Source organism: Lottia gigantea (genome assembly GCF_000327385.1).
Source record: "Lottia gigantea unplaced genomic scaffold LOTGIsca_20, whole genome shotgun sequence".
Classification (NCBI taxonomy): domain Eukaryota; kingdom Metazoa; phylum Mollusca; class Gastropoda; family Lottiidae; genus Lottia; species Lottia gigantea.
In genome coordinates, this window is record NW_008708401.1 from 2,986,259 (window position 1) to 3,005,481 (window position 19,223).

Consider the following 19,223-nt stretch of genomic DNA (forward strand, 5'->3'; position numbering starts at 1 on the left):
ATCAGTCTGTAACAATTAACTCTTATTAGTCTTTAACAATAAACTATACCAGTCTATAACAATAAACTCTACCAGACTATAACGATAAACTCCACCAGTCTATTACAATAAACTCTACCAGTCTATAACGATACACTCTACCAGTCTATAACAATACACTCTAGCAGTTTATAACAATAAACTATACCAGTCTATAACAATAAACTCTACCAGACTATAACGATAAACTCCACCAGTCTATAACGACAAACTCTACCAGTCTATAACGATAAACTCTACCAGTCTACAATAATAAACTCTACCAGTCTATAACAATACACTCTAGGAGTCTATAACTATAAACTCTACCAGTGTATAACAATAAAATCTACCAGTGTATAACAATAAACTCCACTAATCTAGAATAATGAACTCTACCAGTCTATAACGATAAACTCTACCAGTCTATAATAATAAACTCTACCAGTCTATAACAATACACTCTACCAGTCTATAACTATAAACTCTACCAGTCTATTACAATAAACTCTACCAGTGTATAACAATAAACTCTTATCAGTCTATAAGAATGAACTCTACCAGTCTATAATAATAAACTCTACCAGTCTATAACAATAAACTCTACCAGTCTATAACAATAAACTCTACCAGTCTATAACAATAAACTCTACCAGTCTATAGCAATAAACTATACCAGTCTATAACAAGAAACTCTACCAGTCTATAACAAAAAACTCTACAGGTCTATAACATTAAACAGTTTAGAACGATAAATACCTATACAGGTGCAGCCTTTGAAGCCTACGATACTACATTTGATCTGTTGTATAAGTATTTAGATGTTATCTCTTAAGTATTCAAACAATGGCTTTTAGTTTTTCTGCTGCGTTGCTTCAAAGGACGGTATATTAATCTTTACATGGTGATTTTGCAATGTGTGGTTATTAGATAGATAGCATAGTATTATTTCATTTTATAAAAAGATGAAAAAGTTAAATGCGAGATAGAAGATTATATCAGAGAATGAAAAACATTCGAAAAACATGTACGACATGCTATAGTAAAGCTGAACTCGAGTGTAAGACACATGATGATTTCCATCACATGACCACGAATAAATCGAGTGCTTAAAGCATTTTGATATCAATCTCATTACTAAATCGGGTGCTTGCCTTATCCACAGGCCCATGATGATATCCATCACATGACTAAATCACGAGTGCCTTAACCACTGGCCCATGACAATATCCATCACATGACTCAATCTCGAGTGCCTTAGCCACTGGCCCATGATGATATCCATCACATGACTAAATCTCGAGTGCCTCAGCCACTTGCCCATGATGATATCCATCACATGACTAAATCTCGAGTGCCTCAGCCACTGGCCCATGATGAAATCCATCACATGATTAATTCTCGAGTGCCTTAGCCATTGGCCCATGATGATATATATACATCACATGACTCAACCTCGAGTGCCTCAGCCACTGGCCCATGATGATATCCATCACATGATTAATTCTCAAGTGCATTAGCCACTGGCCCATGATGATATATACATCACATGACTCAACCTCGAGTGCCTCAGCCACTGGCCCATGATGATATCCATCACATGATTAAATCTCGAGTCTGTACCACCGTTTCATGATGATATCCACCACATGATAAAATCGACTGCATGTGCCATTGTCTCATGATGATATCCATCACATGATTAAATCGAGTGCATGTGCCACTGTCTCATGATGCTATCCATCACATGACCCAATCTCGAGTGCATGTGCCACTGGCCAATGATGATATCCATTACATGATTAAATCGAGTGCATGTGCCACTGTCTCATCATGATATCCATCACATGATTAAATCTCGAGTGCCTATCCAACTGTCACATGATAATATCCATCACATGATTAAATCTCGAATGCCTGTCCAACTGTCTCATGATGATATCCATCACATGATTAAATCTCAAGTGCATGTGCCACTGGCCAATGATGATATCCATCACATGATTAAATCGAGTATCCGACACATGAATTAGCATATACTTCATTCATATACATTTTTGTTTTGCATTAGACAAATACTTAAGTAACAAGACGGTAACAAGGCATTAAAATTTATGCAACAATTTTACAATTTTTAAAACTACACAAAGAAACTATTGTCATATGGCTTGAATTCATTTTTATCTTCTCACAATTTATAGCGATGAGATTCTACATGATAATTTGACACTAACCAAATCGTAAAGTGCAATAAATGTCAATTTCCATTATGTTTTATCAACTAAATGATAATATTTATTTTATGGTCGTTTTTAACAAGAAGAATTTATAGGAGAGTCTGATGAACGAAATAAGGCGATAAGAAATGTTGAAGTTGCCAGTTGGCAGCTGAACAAGCATGTTGAATATATTACCTACCACTACTCAAGCCACTAAATTGATATAATTGTTATATATGTAAATATTCAACCTTCGCTACAAATGAGCTATGAAATGAGGAACAAATGTAGAGGGCAGACTGTCGTGGACTTTTTCTTGTCGATGACATGTGTCAATCAATGTCAAGGTAGCACGTGGATCAAGCTACAGCATGGTAAAACAAGCAATTACTAAGTTATATTGTTTTTTCTGACATCAGAATAATCAGGTGTCACAATGTTTGACAAATTAATGAATTAAATCTAATTTCTATTTGACATAGGCGTCCACTATACATATGGTCTAGAATACATAGTACTAAATCCTCCGCTTGAAGATCTATAACGATTTCAATCATGGAATTCGAAATTGTGTGGTACATTTCAAATCTTTCAGCAACAATTAAAAAGAAAAAGAAATACCGAAATAGATTCGGGAAACAATACATAGACAACATAGATTGCGGAACAAAATAGAGACAGTATAGATTGTAGAAATGATATAGATTGTAGAAATGATATAGATTGTAGAAATAATATAGATTATAGAAACAATGTAGATTGAAGAAACATTGTTGGTTGAAGAAACAATATAGATTATAGATACCGGGTAGATTGAAGAAACAATATAGATTATGGAAACAATATAGATTATAGACACAATATTAGTAAAAAAAAAACAATATAGATTGTAGAACCAAAAAAGAATGTAGAAACAATAAAGATTGTACATGTAGAAACTATATTCATGGTGGAAGCAATATAGATTGTAGAAACAAGAGGCCTATAGATTGTAGAAACAATATTCGTGGTGAAAACAATAGGCCTATAGATTGTGGAAACAATATGGATTGTAGAAACAGTATATATTAAAAAAACAATAGAAAAAGTAGAAAGAATTTAGACCGTAGAAACAATTTAGACTGTAAAAACAATATAGATTGTAGAAACAATAGAAACAAAAGGCTGTAGAAACAACATAGATTGTGTAACTGTAAACAATATAGATAGATTTATAGATCACAGAAGTATGATATAGATTGTAGAAAACAATTTAGAATTAAGAGCAATATATATAGACGTATAGAAAAGAATGTTATAGATTGTAGAAACAATTTAGATTAAGAAGTCGATTGGAATAGAAGAATGGAACAAATTGCTTAGTTGGTAACAACCGTTACTTCTATCGGAAAGGCCTGTGGCAGTGATAAGATTGTACCAATTTTATTCCAATTTGTTGAAGAATATTCCGGTTTCACAATGTTTAAATTACTGTTAATGATAAGAGGTGTCTTCTGGCTATACTAGAGTGGAGATAGTAAGTTTAAAACTTTTCTTAGAATATTCATGAAATTGAATAATCCTCAGATTATACATAACCCATCTACAGATTTCTTCAGATTGTGTACTTAAAGTATAATTCTTAGTCATTACAGTCTGACAGTCGCAACCTCGATGTGGGTCCATCTGAAGGATCTGTTCCGTCTTTTGTCTTTGGTTTAAACTTGATTTGTAGCCTTTCCATTTCGAACGGTCCACCTAGAAAATTCTGCTCTTCAGATTACTACCGAATGTTGTGAATTGCTTTCTTAGGCTATTGTTCCACAGCCGAGAAAAGAGGCCGATGGTTCAAAGCATATATTACTTTATTATATAAATACAATATTCAAAATCTGCTGGTGTTTGAACACAAGAATATACCCAAACTTTGTGCAAATTTAGAAACCCTGCACATGGGGTTCTCACAGAAATTAAACTGTTTTAAGGGAAAGATAATCCATGTAGGTCAAGTAGATTAGTATAAGAACTATGAGAAGATATTCAAATAATGACATCATTTTGTCAGTTTAAAGTTTAGCTTATAACCAAAGTACTTCATTCATAGTTTTTTCTCACAACATTTGCATGGTGTTGTAGTGTTTTCTGTCCATCCAATATAAACATTTCAGAAACATTGTGAAGAGGCTAGCATATTATCATGTAAAATACTCCAGTTGGAATGTCAATATTATTAATTATCTCAAGTGTTGGTGAAACATTATGTAACATTTAACATGCAATTTGCCATTATATCATTCAAATCATAACTATAGTCCGAGAACATAAACATAAACTGTACATAACATGCGGTAATAGTTTTAAATTGAAACTGTCACGGTTCAGCTAAATTTCAGTAAACAGTCTCACTTTTCAGAAGAAAAGATGCTGCTTCTGTTGGAAGCAGCAACCAATTTTTTTCCATGTTTCCAAAATACGACAAAAGACAGTTAAGAGACTCGATCAAATATTTTTCATGAGAATTTTTGCAAATATGTTAATACAAGGCAACGCGCGTATTCCCCACTTGCAAACATAGTACGAAATAGCTAGATCCATTGTATCTTATTATAATATGATTAGTTATCATAATCATAATATCATTTTAGACGGCATTGGCGATGTGCATTAGTAGTCTAACTTCAGAAGATTTTGAATTGATAACGAATTTTTATTAAATACGAATCCATTTTTTTCTAAAGTAACGTTTTATACAGTGGTGTAACCTATTTTCGTGGATATAAGGATTCAACACGAAATTTTTTTTTATGTCTTGGATGTTTCCTCAGAAATTCTACAAAATATTTAAATTTTGTTTGTTTCAATTTTCTTTATGAATTCTTCACTTTGACCGATATTTCATGCGCAACCAACTGGCAACGGCGGCAGAATGCGTCACCTATTTTCGTGTACAATGTTTGAAATATAGATAAGTCTAGAAAAACACGTTGTATGGATACCGGGTGGTATAATTAACTTCTCTTAGTATTTATCTTTAATATCAATTCATTATAACTAGTGACAATTCCTTAAAAAGAACCACGATTTAAAAAAAAAAATAGTGAGTGACAAAATAAGATACGTAGTGTGATTTATTGCTAAAAGTCACTGAAACAACATAAGAATATGGTCCACTTTGTGTTCCATAGAAATTTTTTGCTTACACGGAATCCGCTACTTAATCACGTGACTTCATTCGTTGGACTACATTCTAGCAGACGACACTTGGAATTCCGATTAGGGCTAGGGATTATAAGGAAATTCGGCCGATAAAAAATGGTGACGTTTGGTAATAACTGAAATCCGCCATTTTGTATTTGTCAAAGTATACATTAATACATTTTACCTTGCTTGCAACTACTGGATTCATTCTACTAGCTGATATTGTAGAGAACACCCATGTTTATTAAAAACCAAATAATGCGGAGGTCGCGCAAGGTCGCTCATGTAAATTATTAAACATTTCCGGAAATCCACGGATAATAGGTTTCCACGAAATTAGGTTACTCGATGTATACGTTTTACTTCAAGGAAAGCTATTCTTTGCAATTTATATTCGACCATTGTGACTAATTATGAAAGTGTTTTAAATCAAATTTTAGTCCGGTTTCAGTGACAACATCAAATCACAAGAACGATGGAAGTCGGGCACAATTAATAAGTCTTCAGAGTACTGTAATTCGAAGCATTACACGGAGGTACAATAAGTGGCTCTCAATATAAAAGAAAACCCCATATGATAGCATTATACCACCACTGTCTCTGCTACTCCTGCGAAGTGCCCTTTTACTTCACTCCGCCTCTCGCGCCCATCTCCTCCTCTTACCCCTTTTGTCACTTCGACATTCCCACTCTACTCTCACCAGTCAGTCTTTTCTCATCTACCGTCTAGCCTACTTCCCCAATCTGTTCTCACCTACCGTCCACCCTACTTAACCAGTCTCACCTACCGTCCACCCTACTACCCCATCCAGTCTAATCTCCCTGCTTCCCCTTTTGTAATCTATTCTCCCCACTGTATCCCAGTACCTTTTCCAGTCCAACCTCCTAACCACCCGTCCGAATGTCATTCTCTGACCTTGTCTCCTCTTACTTATAGATAGACTCTGATAGAGAGAAAGCCACAAATTATGGTCCATGTGTGTTAGCACTATTGACAGAGCTGAAGAAGATAGGGTCACAGCAATATAAAACCACAGTTATAATTGGACATATTAAAATTGAAATCGGTACAATTAAATGTCTACACATAATTTAAAATAGTATAAAATATTTAGAGGCATATAAAATGGTTTTTAAACATAGCTCATTGGACTTATATACTAAAAAAAATTGCCTGACCATCATAAAACATAATTCATTTTAAGATAAGATATAAATGTTACAAACCAGAGTAAAAGTAACAGAGTAAGGTCTGTGATATATTCTCATCAGCCACTGCTTGTGACCCATCAAGGCTGATACATTTTCATGAACTGACCAATCAAAATTGGTAACATAACATATTTTTAGCTGTAAAAAAGGCTAACTCATTCAAACTTGGTGAATCAAAATGGACTTTACATTTAGCTCTCATACAGCTATGATGGATCACAATGACCTCTAAATCAAGCTCTCATACAGCACCATCAAGATGGCTCTAAGTTCTATTTTTTAAGCATTCACAGTAACAGTTTTTCCAATATCTTATTATTTTATTTTATTTCTTTGAAGGTTTATTATAAAGGAGAAAGTCCTTTAAATTATGCCACGTATTGCTATCATGATAGAGATAAGTCATAGACGAAGCAAGAGATGGTTGTAATGTGTCTTTTTCATGTTCAAACAGCCACAACACTATACCCCACACAATAGCGGCAAACATTGGAAATACTTCTCCTTTAGGTTTGGGAACATAACCCCTTTTAACAGCTAATTGAGCTAAACCATAGAGAATTCTAGATAGAAGATATAAGTTAATCTGAAAATAGATAAAAAAATATTTCAATTTAGTAATTACTAATGTTCTAAACTCATGCTGATTAACAACATTTTATCAATAGAAAACATATCTTTAGCATAAGCATTAATACTGCAACTGTGAACAACACTTAGGAAAACAATACTTTAACAATGGGTGAATATCAATACTTGAACAATTGAAAACAATACTTCAAAACTACTATACTTGAAAATATGATAACAATACTGTAGTTGTGGATAACATTACTTTGACACTTGATAACAATACCTGATCAGAGGAAAACAATACTATGACACTGGACAACAATAATTGATCAAAGGATGACAATACTTTAACATCGGATAACATAACTTGATCAAAGGATAAAAATACTCAATGAAATATACAATTTCTCAGTAGATAACAAAACTTAACAGTGAAGTGAATAACAATATTTAAACAGTGGATAGCAGTAGTTTAACATTGGATAACAGTACTTTAATATAGGAGTGAGTAACAATATTAAGACAGTGGATCACAATACTTTGATAATGAATAACACAACTACAGATAAGTTTTTTTTAGATTTTGATACTCCATTTTTGATTATCAAAGATCCAACTCTGTTGTGCAGCCAGAAAGAAAATTGCATGTCTTTGAAAGCTAAATTCAAATGTTTAAAGCTTCATTTGATTCAACCATAAAGATACAGGCACTAACCGACCTGTCAAATGTACAATGAGTACAATGCAATCAGACATTGAATATAACAAGATTCTAAATATAGTAAGTAAATGAAGTTAAAAATACTATTTATTTGTCTGGTCCCATCAGTTACTTTGCTCATCATCTCCACTAAGCCAGAGAAAGAAATGAGTTTTGGTAACCACATACCTGGCAGATACATTAGATTTTGGGTGAAAAATGAGTTATTTCATGAGAGGAGGTGAAAATAAATCTCTTTTCTTACAAATTGTGTTGTCTGGAAATGATGTAGTAATACATTTATCAAGTGAAATGTGAGTAAATAAGAGAGAAGAAGTAATGATAGAAACATTCCGTGTATGTCATCTTTGTCTAGATCTGTTATTATTTTTATTATTTATTTATTACTTACCTGACTTATATCATATATTATTACAATCATTCCAACAAATTTAATTTCAATTTTTATTTAAAATGAATCATCAAATAATCAAAATTCTTGGCTGTGCTACAGATCAGACATAAAGTCAAATGTCTTGGTTACATTTTTGAATTTTGAATTAAAATGGTAATGAAGGTGAATAAAGGGATTCAAATTTCAGAGACTGTAACTTGAAAAAGAATCTAAGAACTCCATACTTGATATTGGCAATTAAGTGCTCAACCTGCTTTGTCCACAAATGGTCGAATTGAAAGCAGAACTGAAGTATTTCAAATGGATTTTGTGGTATCAAACATTAAATTCCTTGTTAAAACTGTTACATTTGATTTCAATTGAATTATTCATAAAAGATTTCAGCAAGAAGTCTACACTTCTGATGCTACCAGAGTTTACACACAAACGAGTAATATGTAGAGTAGCAATGACCTTAAAACAACTGTTATAGTGACATCAACGCTCTGACATTCATGATGATATTCAAGAAAATGTGAAATATTTTCAAGGTGAGAAAAAAAAAAAGGAGTATTAAATGATATCTTTCATAATGAAACATTTCATAAAATTACTGAGGTATTTTTAAAAATAACAAAAATAAAACCTTGTATTTGACATAAAAAAAATATTTTGTTTCTTGGTAAGCTATTATATGACCATGGTCACAAATTTTATATGCTTGTCTGAATTTTCAAGTTGGACATTTGCAAATTTTTAAGAAAAATAGAAAGAAAAATTCTATGCTTAGAAATGAACATCAAAATGAAAGGTTTAATCAAAGAGCATATTATTATTTACCATAATATGATTTACTGTCTGAAACTAATTTTTTTTAAAGTTTTATAAACCAAGTCTGTGGAAACCTGAAAATGTATAATGTGGTATACGCTTCTCCTTAAGCCTCAAGAAACAGTGTTCGTGGTTGAATTTTTAATTAGATCAAAAAGACATTTTGCAACTTTTTTATCTCCCCCTTCTTACTTTTTTTCATTGTTACACAAGAATTATGCAAGGAACCAACAGCTCAGAACTGTGGATTTATATGTCTGATTTAACCCAACTTTTTCTTTCTCCCTACTCTGTTTAAGGGTAAATTAAGAAAAAGTCGACAAAGAGTTCCTTTAGTTCAAAACAGGTAGATTTCTTGGCACTTACTGATTGGCCACCCAAGGTAGAAAGTGAAATGAATTGAAAAGGAAGTTTTTTTGGTTGATGACTAAGATGAAGAAATAATCATGATACAGTTGTAAGACTCATCACTTACATCATTTCACATTCTATTGAAATAAATCACAAAAACATGATTACATAAATAATGAAAAACTCCATGTGAAAGATATAAAACACTTTAGAATTCGAAAATCAGAATTTTTTAATTCTTATAGGCAAAGCATGAAAATTGATCATCAAATTACATGTACTAATAAATCAAATCAATTTTAATTATATTAAGCAACATATATGCATGCAAAGCAAAAATCTCAATCTTTTTAAGTGTAGCACAATAACACAAAAACGATTTATGCTATACTTATACCAAAATTAAATTAGAAAGATCAACTTCCAAAATAACAGGCAGACATCTGAGGGAATCAATAATTTATCTTCACATTAAGCAAGAGGCTAAAGTTGGATATTACACTATTATTAAACTGATAATAAACTAAGATTTATCTCCCATGATTTGTATACCATGTTTAAGGATTGTAAAATTGTAGAGTTTGATGACGTCACTAATCACAAAGGTCGTATGTGATACAACTATATTTTGCGAAAAACACGTTTTGGTGGAATTGCAGGAACCACAGACATCTGACTGAAAATCGGAATGGTGCAAATTGATGCTATGAATGTTCCCGAGAGACATAAAATATTTAGAAAACATCTTCACTATCCCTTTAAATTAAACACAATTAAAATAAAAATCAGGATAGGCTGTATCCTTAAGATGCTAAAATTAGCTTGACATAAAAAATTTAAACATAAAGTCATAGAGTGCAATTCTCAAGTTGATAAATTTAAAGCAAGGTAATAACACTACACGTTCTACTTACTTGTTCATTAACTTTATTATATCTGCCAAATATCACATAACCTGCTATAAATGCTGCCACAAATGATTGCGGTTTATATTTCTCATTTTGAGCAAACTGCATTAAGAGGGTTAAAGTCTTATATGCTAGTACAAATAAACCTAGATTCTTGGAATGGGTATAGGTTGCTTGTAAAATACCAATTATCTTGTTTCTTAAACTGTAACAGAAAATACAAGCTTACGATAATTATTTTTGATGTCCCTATAAACTTTCACAACATTGAAAAATTGAATCAAAGTTCAAAAAGGATAATTTCAAGTGAGAATGATTAAAAAATGAATTCAGTAAAAAAAAATCTGTCAATCTGACTGAATGAAAAGGCCACTCACTCCAGATCAAGAGTACAATGAACTGAAAATGACTCAAAGGAGTTCTTGGCATTTGTAAGAATGACATATAATAGAAGTAAGAAGCACAATGTTTAAAGTAAGTGATGATTAAATGACTATCCTGTGACTTACCTATCACTTTTAAAGAGAAATGTCATAACCAAGGCATGTGGAAATCGTACTTTAGCTCCATACCTAAAAACATCAATACATATACCAGTATATTAACAGTAGGGCCTATATTTTCCTTTTGATAATTCTATAACAAAACACTTTGAATACACTTTTGCACTTTATATCTAGCCTTTTAAAACTAAAAACTATTGACAGATCTTATCAAAAGCAAGATAAGACAGAAAGTTGCAGTGAAGTTTAAAAAGCAAATTAAGCTGATTCTGGTCCATGCAACGAAAATTAGGGGCATGGCCATCAAATTCAAATGCATTCAGGACTTTGTCCTTTTGGAAAACATTAAACTACATGTCCAGAAATAAACAAATATAAGGTCCAAAATGACTTGGTTATTGAATGAACAAAAACCATAATGGTCAATCAATTGGGAAATAACTAATTTAGTGCACAAGTAACAAATGTCGTTATGGCCTGTTACCAAACTGAATCCACTGGCACTGGCCCTGGAAGTGGCACACTTCTGGGTGGAGAAAATTTGAAGAATTTCATAATTTCCATAACCTTCACTAACTACCAGCCAAAACGTTGCGAATCAAGTGATTGGTTTAAAATTACTGCAACTCATACTTACACAATTCCATTGCGTAAACCCTTTATTAATGATAGGATAGCATGATGATCTCCAGAAGCCAAAATTTTATTGATAATTTGTATTGCCGCCGCCATTTTGACTATCACGTGATCAAACTACCGGCTTGTGCATTCGATATCGCTCAAAGTACGTATTCTCTAATAGCTAAAATCTTAGATACAGCTCAGAATAAAACTATAACTGTTCGATACCACGATATTCTATTATTTTCGTCGAAAAAAGATAAAAAATCATCGCGAAAAAACAGACTACTCAACAGAAAAACAGTGCCAAAATGTTAGTTTACGAGTTTGTCATAGGTATCGAATGAACCATAAAATCCGATTAGTTGAACTTTGATCTTTTGTATCACGTGATGTAAACATCATGGAGTCGTGGAATAAATTCTGCCCAGAACTTCAGAAGTATATTTCCAAATATGCACTGCCTGTAGGCGTGTCGGCTGTGTCAGTTGGATTAATCTTCTTCCTAAGAAAGTTTGGCATCATTTACAATTATCTTCACAAGGTATTTCTTGTCAGTTTTGAAGCATTTTTCGTTGAAATTTGTCATAGGCTATCTATCAAAACTCAGTTTACTCTACTCTGTCATGTGCTTGAAATGGACTTTTGCCCTATCTTTGTATGAACTTATGAAAAGAGTCTTTCAGTTGAAGTTGACTATCAATTCTATTTGTCATTGAAGTTTTACTTACTATAATTGATTGATATGTATTTGATTTTAGCCTGTTGCAGATTCCACAAGGCATGGAGGAGAACTTGTTGCTCAGGTTCTGAAGGTATCTGATCAAATTTATTTATTTTCAAATTATCAACAATAATTTACAATTAAGTAGGCCCACTGCCTAATAAGATTACCAAATAAACAATATATATATAAGCACTCCTTAAGAGAATATGCGCTAATTGTTGCATAGTAGCATTAAGTGCTCTAGAAGTACAGATGAAGATACAAATAAAGGCTGTATCTTATCATATAAGTCAGATAAATGCTTAGATGGTAAACAGTTTGTGGACTAATGAAATGATTATTTTAGGACCATAATGTGAAGTACGTATTTACCCTAGTTGGTGGACATATATCACCTATATTAGTAGCTTGTGAGAAGATTGGTATTAGAGTAATAGATACTAGACATGAGGTAACGGTTTTATTCTATATAAAGTTTTTATTCTCTTGAGCCTGATCTGTAAGAATGAAATTGACTCCAAAAAAAGTTGTGATCACAAACAGGAGATATCTGAATAATTTTTTACGCAGTCATCCATTTCGAAGTTAAGGTTTGAAGCTTCAGTGTTTCATTTACCAGTATTATTGGTCTGTTTTGATGGATTTGATATTATCAACCTTGATAACAAATGTGCTGTGTTTATTTAGGTAACAGCAGCATTTGCAGCTGATGCTGTAGCTAGAATGTCTGGTAGCGTTGGTGTTTGTGCTGTCACAGCTGGTCCAGGTATTTTGACATTATCTAATATAGATGCTAACATTTCTAGACATGAGGTTAAAATTAAAGGACTGGATAACTGACTCTTATTCAAAGAGATAACAAATGGATAGCAATTTAAGATCCTGTCAGGGAAATAATTTTTCATCTCATGATTATAAGACAGGTAGTAATTATTGCATATCGATTTTGTCATTATATTCAAATGGCATGTAATTTATTTTTAGGATTAACTAACACTGTAACAGCTATAAAGAATGCTCAGATGGCTGAATCTCCATTACTGTTACTTGGTGGGGCTGCTGCTACTTTATTAAAGGTATTTTCTGTCATCTTGTTAGTTGTGTCATAAAGAATATAACTAGTGCACATGAATCTCTCTTCATTATTCAGAATCCTCATGAATCTAGATTATTATCTTTGAGAAAAATGGGTGATTCTTTCCTTTCTTTGTCTCTATTTGAATATCAGGAGTATAAAAAGCTGCTCAATTGCAGTTATTGTGACCTAATGTATTGATATAGTTTTTAATTTTAAGGGTCGAGGAGCTCTACAGGATATCGATCAAATGTCATTATTTAAGCCATTATGTAAATTCTGTAAATCAGTGACAACTGTTAGAGATATAATACCTACATTACGTCAAGCTTTACAGATAGCTCAGTCTAATACACCAGGTTAGTGTTTGTACTTATTGACACATCTTTACTTTGACATAAAGTACTGATAGAGCTCATTTTCCGCTCTCAGAATCATTGTAGGAATCTTCATACCCTGTTAGTTCAGTATGAATGATATATAACAAGCATAAAATGGATTGTATTTGCTAATAGGAAAGGATGTTCCTGCTCTTTGGGAAATAATGCCTTAATGTCTTCTTACTAATGAATGTTGGTAATTTCAGGTCCAGTATTTGTTGAATTACCTATAGATGTTTTATATAGCTATCAACTAGTAAAGGATCAAATGGGAATCAAGGATTCTGGGAAAGGTTTGGTTGATAAAGTTATACAATGGTAAGAACCCTATTTGTATGACTCTGTGTTTGTGCTAGAAATGTGAATTTGGTTTCTGCATTTGTTGTTGGGGTGCTCACAAGAGCTTTTTATATGCCCTATTTAGTTGGAAAGCTTTTTAATTCAAATGGATTGAAACTTAGAATGTTTGAACTTGTTTGCAGGTATTTAAGAAATCATTTATCAAATCTATATGCTGGGGCATTTGAACAACGACCAACTGGTCCATTACCAGTAGATATACCCATGGCTAGCCACTCACAAGGTATGAATACTCAATTATTATTTATCTGAACAATTTGATGTTAAATTTTTTAATGATTTTCATCAGAATTTGTGCAATGTTCCAACTTCAAAACTTCCAAAGTTGCTCCCCTTGTCTGCCATTCTGCCAAGTTTTCATGAGAATGCACTACACTTTAAATTGTCATTCGACGCATGATTTTTCAGAGAAAGAATGGAAAAGGAAAATGAATTACAGTAATTTATTTACAAAGTATTAAAACTTAACAATAAACAAAAAATGCTAACAAATAACAAATCATTATTTACAATAAGAGAAAAGATAGAATCATAAGAATACTGAATACAGTTCCTGATACACTTCCAGCACTTGATGTTACTGTTATCACTGTCTTGGTAGATTTCTTAGTAGGGTATAGAAAATATTCTTGAAAGTTGGTTGGGTGTCTTCTTTCACTGCAGCCTTGAGATACGGATGGTAAACAATGAAATAAACCATTAAAACATCGACAAATATTACACTGATTTTTAAACCATACACCATGCATTACTTTACCACATGCGTTCTTGTTGTTGTTTTTATTTACTTTACTGTTTCCATGAACATGCTTGGGGTGGGCATGATGGTGGATTTTTCTTGGTCTTTCTTCCACATTTCTGCCATTATTTATAACATAGCCTATATTGGTTTTTGGTTTCTCAATTTCTGTAATATCTTCTGTATTCAGACTGCCATTGTGTGTTGAATTTTTGTCATAGGTCTGTATTAGGAGCCTTGAAAACTTGTTAGACAAACCATGATGATGTCGAGTTTTAACCAATTTGTAAGATTTTCTTAACCACGTTGGTGGCTTGACACTGGAAACTGTTACCATAACAACACAAAATAAAATTAGCTGTTTCATATCCATTTTGTAATTTAGTTTGCTAGTTTACTAATGAAGGAATGATTTTGAATGATTCCTTAGCATTTTTCCAGGATTTATATACCAATTTTCTATTACTGACAGATTTGAATGAATTTTCACATGTCATGCCAAGGAAAAAGTGTCACTTGTGTGATATCTAACGTTAAAGCATATTTTGATGTCAATGTCTTATTGAGCCTTTGTCTGATTAGAAAGTGGTAGCACACATTGATTAAATGTTTTGATTAATTAGTAAAAACTAATTAAGAAGGTGTCAGTCTGATGAGTTTGTTATAAAAACAACCAATCATAGGTGATCTGTTTTAGACTGCCTTTTGAATGTATGGTGTAATTGTTTTTTGTTAGATTTGATATCATCTTTGATGATTGTATTCCACTCTGTCTTGACATTACGTATTTGGACAATAACTTACACTGTAATTGAAAAAAAAATTGTGTTTAAATTAGATATTTTTGGTAAGAATTTAGAATTAAACTTTTAATTACATTTCAAGGATATGATCTACACTGTGGCAGTGTCACAAGGGATACTAATCTTTCCAAGTCATCTGATGCCACTCATGTAACTCATGTCCACACAGCTAATGATTTCTTTTTTATGTTGTGTTTTAGTAAGACAATGTAAAGAGCTGTTAGCAAGAGCCAAGAGACCAGTGATATTAGTTGGAAGTCAGGCAACTTTACCCCCAACAGATATCAACCATTTGAGACAAGCATTCGAGGTAAACATTAATTCCTAAATTAAAACATGTACTGTTTAGAAAAAATAATCTCCATTTGAAAAAAAAAGAAAGCTGATGTGGCTCAGCAAGGTAGATGCTTGCTCTCTTGTTTAGAGGTCTGAGGTTTAGCACAATGCCCTCACTGCACACTGCATGGCTTTGGCTTGGGCCAAAGACCAGCTGGTAGACAAGTTGTTATCCTTGTAAAATATGGTCATATCTATCTTTTTCTGTTTAAAATGGTCCAGAAGAGTCTGACATAAAACTATGTAAAACTATGATATATTTTATCTTGTATTTCAGGCTATGGGTATACCATGTTTTCTAGGAGGTATGTCTCGTGGTTTATTAGGTAGAAAGAGTAATATACAGTGTCGCCAGAAACGTAGAGATGCCTTACGAGAAGCTGATCTGGTTATTTTAGCAGGTAATGATGTAATTTGTTTATTTATATTAGAAATCAATTGGCAATGTCTCTTTGTGTGATTAAAATTATAACTGATTTCCTCTCAGCTCAAATATATATAGGGGCCTACATGTTTCCTCTAGGCTGTTGTAATTGTAAAGAATTGTTTTTATATTTGAATTATAGGTTCTGTTTGTGATTTCCGCTTGAACTATGGTAGAGTACTGAGTCGAAAATCAAAAATAATTGCTGTAAATAGAGATAAAAATCAACTTTATAAGGTATGTCTTATAACTTTGTAACAAGGTTATAGCTCACCTTGTAAGTGGTTGTCAAATAAGTTTTCTGTTTGAAATTGATCTTGAATGAGAATATGCAAACAAGTTTCTGAGGAGTGTATAACATAGAATAACAAATTTGACATGAGAATATGTTCATTATGTCCCTGTGATATTAATGTATATTGTAGAATTCAGACATGTTTTGGAAACCAACAGTTGGTGTACAGGGTGATGTAGCTAGTTTTATAGTTGAGTTACAGAGAGAACTAGGATCAGAATATAAATGTGATTCAGAATGGATTAAAAAATTAACATCAAGAGATGAAGAGAAGGAGATCGCTAATAGGTAACTAAAATTAGTTTATATCAGAATGAAAAATGTAAAATTATCATGTGCTCTCCAAAATACTCCTCTGTTACAGAAACTTTTATTTTCACAGGAGATACTGAGATGAACAATGTATCAAAGTGATCTATATAGTTAACGCAGCTATTAATAAATTATTTACAGGAGTAAAGCTGAAGAAAGAACTGATCAACATTTAAACCCATTGAAAGTGCTACAGATAGTAGAAGATGTAATGAATGATAATACTATTATGGTGGCTGATGGAGGGGATTTTGTAGCAACTGCTGCTTATATACTGAGGTAATTTGAAGGGTTTATTTTATACTCCAGGAGATCCACATGTTGTTTCAGCAGCGTTTTATGATATCATGATCATTATATCATGTAACATTGCTTAAGGAACATGGGAGATATATAAAAACTGGCTTCTTTTCATAACAAAATTAGTGAGAAGTCATTATGACATGGAATCAGAGTTTACTTGATTTTTAAGGATTGTCATGAGACAAGTGTGACAGAAGCATGCTTAATATCAGACAAGTTCTTGACGCCTCTGAATCTGCCCTCAGATATATCAAACAAATTGTTATTCGATAGGTAGCAGTGTGTGCAGAGCATGTCCTTAATCTTTGTCATTCTTTAAATTTGTTAAAAAGATAGAATAATTTTTTTGAATAATATTTTTAGACCTAGAGGACCACTTACTTGGTTAGATCCTGGAGCATTTGGTACATTAGGTGTTGGTGGGGGATTTGCTATAGGAGCTAAGCTATGTCGTCCTGAAAGTGATGTATGGATTATTTATGGTGATGGTACAGTAGGATATAGCATTGCTGAATATGATACATATACAAGACATAAGGTTAGATTTTGACCATTTTACATCTGTCATTTAAGGGAGACTGATCTCAATGAAAATTGATAAATAAATAAAGGTTAGTCCACTTTCTGTTGAAACAAAGCCCCCTGTAAAACATAAATGCCCCTTTTACAATGGAAGCAAACAAAATATTGACAGGTGCCTTAAAATTTGGTCCTATAGTAGTTGTTGATGTGATTATCAAAACCTATCTGGTGTTCGCATTTTATTTATGCAAATTTGATATATTTGTAGCTACCAATAATATCAGTGGTAGGTAATGATGCTGGTTGGACACAAATAGAACGAGATCAAGTACCATTATTACATAGTTCTGTTGCTTGTAAACTAGCAGTGAGTATAATTTGATATTTCCCCTTTTTCCTCAGAATCAAGTCAAATATTTCAAATGTCAAGAGAAATTTATTGGCCAAAATTTAGATATCAATATCCATTTAGTATAATTTGTGTTCAAAACGAAAATCCCTATATTTTTTTTTTAGTTTACTGAGTATGATAAGGTAGCAGAAGGCTATGGTGGTAAAGGGTATAAACTAGACAGGTCTAATGAAGATAAAATAAAGGAAATACTTCAAGATGCCTTAAAACAAAGTCAAAATGGTAGTGCTGTACTTGTTAATACCTATATAGGAAAAACTAATTTTAGAGAGGGCAGTATTTCTATATAATGATTTATTAATATAAGCTAGTACATGTATTTTTGTTAAATGTGTAATTAAAATTAATTCTGTAGTAGGTTTTGCCAGAAACTTCAATTAAGCATCCTTGCCAAATATAACCATATCACAGTAACTGTAGTGGGTCCATTTTTTATTTTTTGCCTAAGTCCAAATTTATAAAAATCAATATTGTTGGCCAGTGGTGCATGACAGTCTTACCACAAAATAGTCAGTGGTCAGGGAATGTCTAGCTTGTTAACTAGTGTTCGAGAGATCCTGATTGTAAAGAATATTCTCTTGAAGATAGTTACTTATCACTTAAAACTGAATAATTTCTTGCGAAGTTAATTCAAGTGATTTTTTATTTAAGATACTTTATTTCATTGTTCAAAATTGGGCAGGAATATTTTTTGTACATTTGTAAGATTCTACAGACTCCTATAACTTGTTTGATAATGCTTCATCTTTGTGAGTTTGATGTATTGTTTGTTAATTATAAATAATCATGACATTAATTAATTAATATGAAATTAAAATATTCTATCACTAAAAGATCAATTATTTATCTGAAAAAGTCTAGAAACATCATTCCCCTTCCAAATTTTAGAATATCTGATTGAGAAATTTTGTTGCCATATCATAATTATGAGAATTTGGAGTTAATAAATGCCTTTGATACCAGTATACACATCTATAAATTATATAACTTATTGCTTATATGACAATCATCATTTCTGTGCATGGTGA

General features: G+C 32.3%; 2 protein-coding genes across 2 annotated transcripts; one reads left to right on the forward strand and one right to left on the reverse strand.

Annotated features, from left to right (window-relative positions):
- Positions 1 to 6,951: 6,951 nt before the first annotated feature.
- On the reverse strand, positions 6,952 to 11,618 carry LOTGIDRAFT_159501 (hypothetical protein; the record flags this gene model as incomplete). Its single annotated transcript, XM_009053803.1, has 4 exons — positions 6,952 to 7,212; positions 10,390 to 10,588; positions 10,893 to 10,955; positions 11,524 to 11,618. 4 exons carry the CDS (start codon positions 11,616 to 11,618, stop codon positions 6,952 to 6,954), a joined length of 618 nt encoding a protein of 205 aa, XP_009052051.1.
- Positions 11,619 to 11,900: 282 nt separating this feature from the next.
- On the forward strand, positions 11,901 to 19,024 carry LOTGIDRAFT_214325 (hypothetical protein). The gene is made up of 16 exons (XM_009053804.1): positions 11,901 to 12,051; positions 12,269 to 12,322; positions 12,581 to 12,685; positions 12,922 to 13,000; positions 13,219 to 13,310; positions 13,530 to 13,668; positions 13,896 to 14,007; positions 14,172 to 14,272; positions 15,792 to 15,901; positions 16,205 to 16,328; positions 16,494 to 16,588; positions 16,777 to 16,934; positions 17,100 to 17,237; positions 17,625 to 17,799; positions 18,052 to 18,150; positions 18,300 to 19,024. The coding sequence occupies exons 1-16, from the start codon at positions 11,911 to 11,913 to the stop codon at positions 18,483 to 18,485; spliced, it is 1,908 nt and encodes a 635-aa protein (XP_009052052.1). The 5' UTR covers positions 11,901 to 11,910; the 3' UTR covers positions 18,486 to 19,024.
- The last annotated feature ends 199 nt before the right edge of the window (positions 19,025 to 19,223 follow it).